At 45.1% G+C, this 12146-nt stretch overlaps 1 protein-coding gene across 2 annotated transcripts in view; it reads right to left on the bottom strand.

Moving 5' to 3' along the window:
• Positions 1-968, bottom strand: part of adamtsl4 (ADAMTS-like 4) — a 44465-nt gene extending 43497 nt beyond the window's left edge. The window contains exon 1 of one of the 2 annotated variants that reach the window (XM_058085457.1): positions 625-968. In XM_058085457.1, coding sequence (XP_057941440.1) covers positions 625-647 — 23 coding nt within the window. In that variant the 5' untranslated portion in view covers positions 648-968. The remainder of the gene's footprint in view (positions 1-624) is intronic. The other variant, XM_058085456.1, reaches the window with a different exon arrangement.
• Between the last annotated feature and the right edge of the window lie 11178 nt (positions 969-12146).

Genomic DNA, 12146 nt, shown 5'->3' with positions numbered 1-12146 from the left:
CTCTTTGTTTACTTTTAGCAAGGATTTGCGGTTGGAAGAGTGTTAGCGTCCTTTCTCTCAGCTTTGCGTCATTTCTGCGGCAGGCTGACCTGATCTGGGTGCAAAGCCAAAGTGTTTTGGTGTCATTTTGCCCGCTAAAGATGACTTTAGGACATTCCCTTGCAGCTGAACGGGGAGTCGGAGTCCGAGTCCATCGTCCGGCAGCCACTAAGCAACACAGACAAGTGTGGTGGAAACAAGTGCAACACCGCGTTGGAGTGCTGACATGATCCTAAACGCCTCACTGGCAGACTTCAGGACTAGATGGACCTCTTTAGAACCCAAACCACCACCGCAGCGTGCAGCCCGCAAGCCGCAGTCCGGGTAATTGCTCCCGTCTTGGCAGCGTGGTGCACCGCCATGCCGCGGTCTCTGGAAGCGGACCGCACACCGAAGGGGGGCTTCAAACAGACCCACCGAGGCAGAAGTAAAGACCCCCCCCCGTGTGAGTCCGGACGCCTCGAAACAGGAAAAGGTGCACGATCGATCCCGAATGGAAGGAAAACGTGTCTCCGTTTTTCACACGCGTGCGTAAAAGGAGCCAAAGCCGCGGAAGAGTCGTGCACGAGCTGTGGGCGGGCTTACCTGAAGATAGACGCGCCAAGCATGCTCCGACTGGGCGATCGGTCCACTTTGATCGATCCCTGATCCCGAACTAATCAATGGAGTCCAACTTTGGGTGTCCTCCTGTCACTGCTCTCTCTCTCTCTCTCTCCCCTTCTCTCTCTCTCTCTCCCCGCCGTTTGTGGAAAAGTGGGAAGGGTTCCGTTTCTCTCTCTCTCTCTCTCTCTCACTCACTCGACCAGTCCACCTCCTTCCTTTTTTTCTCCTCCTTGCGTCCTTACTTTGAAAACAGCAACCGTGACGCATGTTTGTCATGCTTTCCTGTTTCAGATCATCAAACAAATGGAAATATTAGTCAATGACAACACATTTGTAAAGCTTTGGGACTCCAGCAAACCACAGTGAGAGCCTTTATCCACAAATGGACAGCGGTGAAACTTCCCCGGAGTGGCCGCCCCCAAACAATACAACACCCTAGAGGTCACAAAAGACCCCACAACAATATAAAAAGAAGTTCAGACACTGGGCAGAAACGGGTTCCAACACCAAAACCACTCCATTTGGCCAGAAAACATCTTGATGATCCCCAAGAAGAGTAAAATATGGTGGTGGTAGTGTGATGGTCTGGAGTCTGGACCTGGTGATCAATGGTCTGGAGCCTGGACCTGGTGATCAACGGTCTGGAGTCTGGACCTGGTGATCAACGGTCTGCAGCCTGGACCTGGTGATCAACGGTCTGGAGCCTGGACCTGGTGCTCAACGGTCTGGAGCCTGGACCTGGTGATCAACGGTCTGGAGTCTGGACCTGGTGCTCAATGGTCTGGAGCCTGGACCTGGTGCTCAATGGTCTGGAGCCTGGACCTGGTTCTCAATGGTCTGGAGCCTGGACCTGGTTCTCAATGGTCTGGAGTCTGGACCTGGTGATCAATGGTCTGGAGTGTGTGTGTGTGTGTGTGAGTGTGTGTGGCGGCGGTGGCGTAGAGCAGATGTGCAGCGTGTGGCCTCCCCCAAAGTCTTGCCACTATTTTTATTTCCTTGAGATTCCCCGACATTCCCAGCGAGTCCCTTTCGGAGGCACGAGATGCCACATTTGTCCAAAAGTGCGGATAAAAATGGCCTCCATCTAAACAAACCTTGTTCAAGTCCCAGGAAAACTAATGTTTTTCCAAGTCCAGGGAAGATTGGGAGTTGAGCAATGCGGCGCTCACAGAGCCATTGAGGTGAAAGGTCAAAGGTATCGGTGGGGGGTGGTGATGCTGGGAAAACCGGTGCGTTTACGTCGACGTGTTCGAAGCCATCCCATTGAAATAAAAGTTCATTAGGGGTGGGAGAGCGAGAGAGCAGATACTTTAGTGACATCGATGTGCCGCCTGAGTCATAACGACGTCACCATGAGTCACATGGTCGCTCTGTTGGAAACAATTAGAAGGAATGAAAAAAAAAACATTTGCACTCTTTTTGCTACCAGTCAGGTTCTACCACAGCCTCTTATTCAGACTTACCTGCTCATGATCTTCAACATACAAACTTCTTTCACGTAACATACCAACTTCTTTCACCTAACATAGCAACTTCTTTCACCTGACATACCAACTTCTTTCACCTGACATACCAACTTCTTTCACCTAACATACCAACTTCTTTCACCTAACATACCAACTTCTTTCACCTAACATACCAACTTCTTTCACCTAACATAGCAACTTCTTTCACCGAACATCCCAACTTCTTTCACCTAACATCCCAACTTCTTTCACCGAACATCCCAACTTCTTTCACCTAACGTACCAACTTCTTTCACCTAACGTACCAACTTCTTTCACCTAACGTACCAACTTCTTTCACCTAACGTACCAACTTCTTTCACCTAACGTACCAACTTCTTTCACGTAACGTACCAACTTCTTTCACCTAACATACCAACTTCTTTCACGTAACGTACCAACTTCTTTCACCTAACGTACCAACTTCTTTCACCTAACGTACCAACTTCTTTCACCTAACGTACCAACTTCTTTCACCTAACATACCAACTTCTTTCACCTGAGATACCAACTTCTTTCACCTAACATCCCAACTTCTTTCACCTAACATCCCAACTTCTTTCACGTAACGTACCAACTTCTTTCACGTAACGTACCAACTTCTTTCACGTAACGTACCAACTTCTTTCACCTAACGTACCAACTTCTTCCATGTTACATACCAACTTCTTTCACCTAACATACCAACTTCTTTCACCTAACATCCCAACTTCTTTCACCTAACATCCCAACTTCTTCCATGTTACATACCAACTTCTTTCATGTTACATACCAACTTCTTTCACCTAACATACAAACTTCTTTCACCTAACATCCCAACTTCTTTCACCTAACATCCCAACTTCTTTCACCTAACATACAAACTTCTTTCACCTAACATACAAACTTCTTTCACCTAACATCCCAACTTCTTTCACCTAACATCCCAACTTCTTTCACCTAACATCCCAACTTCTTTCACCTAACATCCCAACTTCTTTCACCTAACATACAAACTTCTTTCACCTAACATACCAACTTCTTTCACCTAACATACCAACTTCTTTCACCTAACATACCAACTTCTTTCACGTAACGTACCAACTTCTTTCACGTAACGTACCAACTTCTTTCACCGAACATCCCAACTTCTTTCACCGAACATCCCAACTTCTTTCACCTAACATCCCAACTTCTTTCACGTAACGTACCAACTTCTTTCACGTAACGTACCAACTTCTTTCACCTAACGTACCAACTTCTTTCACCTAACGTACCAACTTCTTTCACGTAACGTACCAACTTCTTTCACGTAACGTACCAACTTCTTTCACCGAACGTACCAACTTCTTTCACCTAACATACCAACTTTTTTCACCTAACATACCAACTTTTTTCACCTAACATACCAACTTCTTTCACCTAACGTACCAACTTCTTTCACCTAACATACCAACTTTTTTCACCTAACATACTAACTTTTTTCACCGAACATACCAACTTCTTTCACCTAACATACCAACTTCTTTCACGTTACATACCAACTTCTTTCACCTAACATACCAACTTCTTTCACCTAACATACCAACTTCTTTCACCTAACATACCAACTTCTTTCACCTAACATACCAACTTATTTCACCTAACGTACCAACTTCTTTCACGTAACGTACCAACTTCTTTCACGTAACGTACCAACTTCTTTCACGTAACGTACCAACTTCTTTCATGTAACGTACCAACTTCTTTCACCTAACATACCAACTTCTTTCACGTAAAAATGAGGATTGAACGACATGAGCAGCGTCATTAGGAAGAAGGCGACACGGGCGGTAGAAGGAAACGTCGGGGCGTCTTTCAGCATCCCGAGCACGGTGGCATCAAGGGGCCGGTAAGTGGACTAATAAGCCAGTCCTCCGGCCTCTTACGGGCCATAATCCCCACCCATTGGCGGTTGCTTTTCCTGGACAGGCATCCAGGAGCGTGGACGACACGGCGATGGTGACGCGGATTAGCCGACATGAAAGCGTGCTGTCAGCCACCCGGTGAAGAGCGAGCACGTTAAAGAGGCGGCTTAAGATTTGATCTGTGCAAATAGGAAAAGTCGCCAAGAGGAATGAGGGTGGATTCCACAAGCATCCCCACACACACACACATATACACACACATATACGCACACACACACGTGATGTATTGAAGGGTGTGTGTTATGTTAGGAGTGAAAGCGGATCCCTTTGTACTTGAGAGCAGCGTGTCTATCAGTGACTGCAATTAGCCAGAGGCCACGGCCTTGGCTACCAGCGCTCCGTGACCACTTATAGCCCCCGAGCGCCAGTAAGCTAGCATTCTGCACCGTCAGGGGACAAAAAAAAAAACGAGTTACCACAGGACGCAGACGCGCGTGTTTACGTGTGTTAGGAGGCCCCGCGTGTAGCAACAGATCTCTTATTTGTCCCGGATGGCTGATCTGACTAATAGCGCCCCACAGCCCTCTGGGGGTCATAAATCACTCCCAAACTGACACTAGCACCTCCCCGAGGCCCCCGGGTCCGAGCGCCTGACGTTAACTGGGGCGATTCAAAAAGGATCGCTCCGGATTCGTTCCACCGCCGCACCGGCCAGCAAACAATGGCAATTGTTGGAAGAGAGAAAGGGGAGTTCTGGAGCTGGGTCTACCATATTTTCTGGACTATAAATCGCTCCGGAATATAAGTCGCATATGGCCAAAAATGCATCATTTGGTAGGAAAAAAACATACATAAGTAGCACTGGATGCTAACACAATGGTTATTCAACTACACCAAAAATAAACATGTGTCCAGTGGTTATGTAACAAACTATTTATAAGTCGCTCTGGAGTGTAAGTCACAGGAACGACCAACCTATGAAAAAAAGTGCACTTATAGTCCGGAAAATACGGTAATCTGTCATCCTATTAAAATAACGTAAAATAATAATTGAAATGGGCGGCACGGCGGTCTAGTGGGTAGCGCGCAGACCTCACAGCTAGGAGACCAGGGTTCGATTCCACCCTCGGCCATCTCTGTGTGGAGTTTGCATGTTCTCCCCGTGCATGCGTGGGTTTTCTCCGGGTACTCCGGTTTCCTCCCACATTCCAAAAACATGCTAGGTTAATTGGCGACTCCAAATTGTCCATAGGTATGAATGTGAGTGTGAATGGTTGTTTGCCTATATGTGCCCTGTGATTGGCTGGCGACCTGTCCAGGGTGTACCCTGCCTCACGCCCGAAGACAGCTGGGATAGGCTCCAGCACCCCCCGCGACCCTCGTGAGGAAAAGTGGTAGAAAATGAATGAATGAATGAATAATTGAAATGTTCTCGCAGACTGATAGCTTGCCATCAGGGCAAAGTGGAAGTTGAGTTTCAACCTTTTTTTTGCCTGGTCTGACACTTGAGAAGCGGATATCAAAATTTCATTATGTTTGACTAATCAATCAATCAAAAATGCTGACTTAGCAAAAACTAAAAAGGCCTGAGTCGCCTTCTTAGGCATAAAGAGCCTTAATCCGATCTGATCCTTAGCTTTGATACACGGTAAGGCGGACACCTCGGTCCTAAATCAGGTCCTCCAAGTAAATGACCAACACGGATTACTACATCTGGGTCAGTCCAAGCCCTGCAGTCCACCAGAGGCTGTGAACCGTCTCTCCAACTGGCAGCCTTACAGAAGCACTGGAGCGCCGACAAAACCAGAAGTGAGAGAGAAAGTCCGAAGACTTGAAAATTTATGACCAAAGTCTGGTTTTGTAAACATGGCAGACGGCCGCAGTGCATATAAATATCACATGAAAGTATGTTGGCGCCTTGCTCCCCCCCCCCCCCCACCCCCAAAGGAGATTCATACTCCGTCTGTACGCGCTGACGCTCATGCATGCATCAATGTAACACCTGGGTACTACACTTAAATAGTCACTGTACTCCATACTTTTACTACTGGATCAAGTTCAGTTTGGTTCCAAATGTGAAAATAGTTCATATTTGGTGGTGTTATATTAATTAATTAATTAATTAATTATTGTAATATGTTGGTATAGTTGTTTAGATAGTTCAGCTGTCACAAAAGCAAAATATATTTGTGTCAAAGTTAGGCTTGAAATGTCTTTTTTTTCCACAAAAAAATGATTTTCTCCCTGTTTTAGTGAGGAACTGATGTTTTCCTGAAACTTACCTGCTCTACTGCTGATTACTAAAGAACGGAAAAAGTTAGAGAAAAACTTTTTTTTCACTGAAAGACGGGAGGCTTATTGTTCTTTTGTTGGGTTCCATGTTTATATAGCCATACAAGACAATAATGTGTGGGCCTTGAAAGATCACTCCAAAAAGTCATAATTTTACAAGAGAAATTATGCACTATTATGAGGAAAGCTTCGGAGCATTAATTTAGAAATAAAAAAAAAAATTAAAAAAATTAAGTCATAATATTAGGAGTAACAAACAAAACAATTTTAAGTTTAAATATTAAAGAACAAGTTTTTTAAATAAAAAACAAAGGGATGATGCAATACTTGAAAAATGAGGTGAAGGAAAAAGCTCTAGTTTACGAGAATGGGATCAAATATTATAAAATTGTCATAATTATGTGAAGAAAATGTACAAAAAAAAGCTGTAATTTGTGAGAAAATGTCACATTTTTCTGGGAATAAATTGGTAATGAGGACAATATAGAGTAGAAATATTAAAGAAAAACGTGACTGTAATAAGAGAGCAATACAAGAAACAAAAGAAAATAAAGTTGTTGTTTTTAGTATGTATACTATGGGAATGAAGTCAAAGCAAGATCACTTCAAAAGGAAGTTGGAATATTTGGGAAAAGGACAAAGAGTGGAATCAGCGTTTTTCTTGAAACGTCTTGATCCTTTTAGCACCCAAAGTATCAAAGTGGCCCTTACATCCTTTGGATTTTCACAATGTGGCCCCCGGCTGGATAAGGTCCGGACAGGGACACAAAGGCGTTGGTGGTGGAAAAGAGGATGAAAGAGAACGGTCCGAGAAAGCGGTAATGGCGGCTTAGTGAACAACGGGGCGGCTGAAAGAAGCCAGGAGAGAAAAAAAACAAAAAAAAGAGGAAGGGTGGGGGCTGGAACGATTATTCCGACTCAAACGGAGTCAACATTTGCTGTGCCGGGGAGCGTGCACGGAGACGTCTGAGGAGAAAAGCGGCTAACGCTTAGCACACAGTGGCCGCTTTGAAGTGTAGTCCAACGCCGACGTCCACCTGGATGGCGGTGAAGGCGGCCATCACGAGGCGTGACTGGTATGAAAGTGGACGTACAGCGTGACTAATGAGGACGTATATAATGGACACCGGCGAGACCGAGAGAGGGCCCTAATTGGCTGACGACATAACTTTGGTCCAATTACCGCCACAAAGAGCCATTGTTGCTCCCCGAGAGGAGCGGCTGGGACACGGACGACAACAAACAAGGCCATGTAGCAGCGTGTGAACGCGTATGTCCGCCATGGCCTCAAATGAATGCAGCCGAGTGCTTCCATACGTCAGAACGTGATTAGACTGGATGAGAGATGCCAGCACATCTCCGGCCGGGGGGGGGGGGGGGGGGGGGGGGGGGACTCCTGTGTTTTACAACGTCAGAAAGTGGGTGCCAACTGTCACGCTGTCAAGACCTCCCAAAGTCAATAATAGTAGTAATAGTAGTAGTAATAGTAATAATAGTCAAGTTATACGTGAGGTTGGATGAAACACACAAGAGGGGGGTTGGGGGGGGGGGGGGGGCTGGGGGCATGGCTTCAATCAATACTGTGTCCAAGCGACGCATATTCCCACATAAATTAGCATGTCATCACAATAGCATCCCAATTCCACTTATACACGCCGATTCAAGTCAAAGCACGGCCCCCGCATGCTGGGGATCCCAGTGTGGGCCTGAATCCAAATCATAGTCCTGGAGAAAAGACCTAAAGACACAATCGGTACTGGGACTCTGGTCAACCTCGGATTTCAAAACATGAATGGATAAATGGATAAGATAAACTTATGTGTACAATTATAAAATCATATGAATATATATGAGTTATTACATATATTATTCAAGCGACCTCAAGCTCGTGTCCATAGGTAGGGTCAGTAACATGCGAGTCTTTGTCAACTCACGAGTCAGTGCACCTCGAGTTGTCACTAACTCACGAGTCAGTGCACCTCGAGTCGTCATCAACTAATGAGTCAGTGCACCCCGAGTCGTCATCAACTAATGAGTCAGTGAACCCGGAGTCGTCATCAACTAATGAGTCAGTGAACCTGGAGTTGTCATTAACTCACGAGTCAGTGCACCTCGAGTCGTCATTAACTCACGAGTCAGTGCACCTCGAGTCGTCATCAACTAATGAGTCAGTGAACCTGGAGTCGTCATTAACTCACGAGTCAGTGAACGTCGAGTCGTCATTAACTCACGAGTCAGTGCACCTGGAGTCGTCATCAACTCACGAGTCAGTGAACCTGGAGTCGTCATTAACTCACGAGTCAGTGCACCTCAAGTCGTCATTACCTCACGAGTCAGTGCACCTGGAGTCGTCATTAACTCACGAGTCAGTGCCCCTCGAGTCGTCATCAACTCACGAGTCAGTGCACCTGGAGTCATCATCAACTCGCGAGTCAGTGCACCTGGAGTAGTCATCAACTCACGAGTCAGTGCACCTCGAGTCATCATTAACTCACGAGTCAGTGCACCTCGAGTCGTCATCAACTAATGAGTCAGTGCACCCCGAGTCGTCATCAACTAATGAGTCAGTGAACCCGGAGTCGTCATCAACTAATGAGTCAGTGAACCTGGAGTTGTCATTAACTCACGAGTCAGTGCACCTCGAGTCGTCATTAACTCACGAGTCAGTGCACCTCGAGTCGTCATCAACTAATGAGTCAGTGAACCTGGAGTCGTCATTAACTCACGAGTCAGTGCACCTAGAGTCGTCATCAACTAATGAGTCAGTGAACCTGGAGTTGTCATCAACTCACGAGTCAGTGTACCTCAAGTTGTCATCAACTAATGAGTCAGTGAACCTGGAGTCGTCATCAACTCATGAGTCAGTGCAACTCTCTATCATCCTGTGAGTAGGTGAAACTCCAGTCTTCATCAGGCACCCGTGACTCAGTGAAACTGGGGTCTTGGTTGAGTACCCATGAGTCAATAAAAATGGCGGACTGATGGAATGAACTGTGTTGCAGCTCGGGCAGGAAGGGGAGAGGGGAGTTGTTTTGAGGCAAGGAGCATATCATCTACATCTTACAAATGCAGTTTTACTTTACTTGGGAAAAACTTGCAAGGTCGCTCATGATGAGCAGCGACTACCTGATCCGTTCTTCCAAATGACTTTGGGATGAAACGTATGAATGTCACATAAAAGACTCACATGCGGTCTTGGCTGTCCCTCTTCAGTGGCATCAGGTTACCCTCCAAAGGCAGGAATCCTGGAAAGACACACAAGGTCAAAGCACGGGGTCGGCATCTCCTCCTTTTCTTCCCACAAAGCTCCTGTAGAACGACGTGATGAAGAGGAAGGGTAGGAAAGGTTAAATGAACACGGGGTGGTACCGGTGCAGTACTGGTACTGCTTGGTGTGTTGTGATGGATCCCTGTGACACAACACCAGTTCCAGTGCAAATATTTACCAATTGGTTTATTGGTCTAAACCGACTTGAGGGTCGACACGACCTCCGACCTTCCCCTGAACCCGTAACCCCAGAGAAGGATTCAACAGGCTGGCTGCAACAATAAACTGAAAGGCCCTTTTCACACAGGAAGAAGAGCTGGCTTTGCTGTGCAGCGTGAGCGAGGTGTCGCCAGGGGGAAAGCGGGTCAGGCATAGCGAGCATATTTGACAGCAGATCCAGGCCAGGCTGATACTGTACTCTTTTGTGCGCCGTCTTATGAGTGCACTCGGCGAGCGGGGGCGGACCATCCAGGAGTCGGTCCACATCAAATAAGGAACAACATGTGCAGGAACTTGCTCTGGTTTCATCTATCTGAGCCCGGGCCTGATCTCCTTTGGAGTGAGGAGAACTTTTCAGAAGGGGAGGGAGAAAGTTACTGGGTGGGCCAAGAATCTGCAGAATCCAGTCCAAGTAGATTATAGCAACACAAGTACATGGACGCTATGCGCTGTGTATTTGCATGAAAAACATACGCACTTAATCTATACATTCATTTCTACACCAGCTACAGAAGCCATTTGTATTACAGTACACCTCATCAAACGCAATACCGGAGAAATAAAACATGTATGTATACCAGGGGTGGGCAAACTACGGCCCGGGGGCCACATCCGGCCCGCCAAGTGTTTGAATACGGCCCGCCCAATCTTTCCAAAGTATTTCATTTAAACTCAACATACAACCTGGCATCATGGCCTGAGCCAACCTTTTGATGGTTTTATCAATTTCGTTTTTTTGACATGGTCTGTTGTTTACAAAGTGCTCCTGAAAAAAGGGACACAAGCACATAATAATAATAATTATTATTATTATTAATAATAATTATTATTAATAATAATACTCCTGGTCTGGAGTATAATAATTATTATTATTATTATTGTTAGATTATTAGATTATTATAATAATTATTAGAACTATTATGATTATTATAATTATTATATTAATGCTAATTAATATATTAATTATATATAATATTATTGTTATATTTGCATATTTTACATAATAATAATATATAATAATTATTTTAATTTTATTGTAATTATTATCATATTTTATTATTTTTAAAATATTTAAATATGAATATAAAATAATAAATAATAGCAGATTGCATGACAATTTTACAGATACAATAATACCAGGTGGACTGTTAGGTGTAAAATCTATAGTCTGCCCCCCCGTAAATTTTGTCATATCAATGCGGCCCCGCGAGTCAAAAAGTTTGCCCACCCCTGATGTATACAGTAGAACCTCATTTAGCGTGTTTTTCGGGTACAGGCAGAAATGCACGCCAGAATTTGCCTCCATTTTTCAGTCAGCATAGAATACGGCCTGCATCATGGAGAGTTAAAAGCCATATTTAATAAGTCATAAGTGGGTTTTCTATGCTCTACGAAAATATTCTCTTGCTGGAAATTCACTCATCACTGTCTGGTCTGGAGTAAAGTACCCGTGATAAGCGAGGGATCAACATCTAAAGCAGGGGTGGGCAAACTACGGCCCGGGGGCCAAATCCGGCCCGCCAAGTGTTTGAATACGGCCCGTCCGTTCTTTCATTTAAACTCAACATACGAACTGGCATCATGGCTTGAGCCAACCTTTTGATGGTTTTATCAATTTCGTTATTTGATGTGGTCTGTTGTTTACAAAGTGCTCCTAAAAAAGGGACACAATAATAATAATAATAATAATAATAAAATTTAAAATATTTAAATATAAAATATTTAAATATAAATATAAAATAATAAATAATAATAGCAGATTGGATGACACTTTTACAGATACAGATACAATAATACCAGGTGGACTGTTACGTGTAAAATATATAGTCTGCCCCCCCCCTGTTTTGTTAAATCAATGCGGCCCGCGAGTCAAAAAGTTTGCCCACCCCTGATCTAAAGTGTCATCAGTTTGGTGGGCAAGGTGGGTCCCCCATCTACTGGGCCTTGGAACCTCAACCATTCTGATGGAACAGCAACCAAGGAGTGGATCAATGATGTCCTAGCTCACCTGAACCATCCTCAAGTTAGAAGAAATGTGCAAAAGTGAAAAGACCGATCCAACCAACTGTGCTGCGATGGCACTTCATTGGTGGGAAAATGATTGCATTAGTGGGAAAGCTGTGCATGGGAGGGGGGTCACCTGAGGGTCACACGAGGGTCTTTAGTGTTGGTCACTGTCACTGATCGTCACAACCCTCTGTTCCTGTTTGCAGTCTCTCTGCTGCCAATCTGTGTCCTTCTTTGGCCCCCTGTTCTGAAAGACATGGAGAGAGCTGAGGGGGGGGCGGGGGTGTGTTTGTAAGAAGGGTATAAGAGGAAGAAGTCAGGCTGGTC

The sequence above is a fragment of the Doryrhamphus excisus genome, chromosome 10 (genome assembly GCF_030265055.1).
Source record: "Doryrhamphus excisus isolate RoL2022-K1 chromosome 10, RoL_Dexc_1.0, whole genome shotgun sequence".
Taxonomy (NCBI): domain Eukaryota; kingdom Metazoa; phylum Chordata; class Actinopteri; order Syngnathiformes; family Syngnathidae; genus Doryrhamphus; species Doryrhamphus excisus.
Note: the sequence above shows the minus strand (reverse complement) of the source record. Positions and strands in the feature narration are given on the sequence as shown.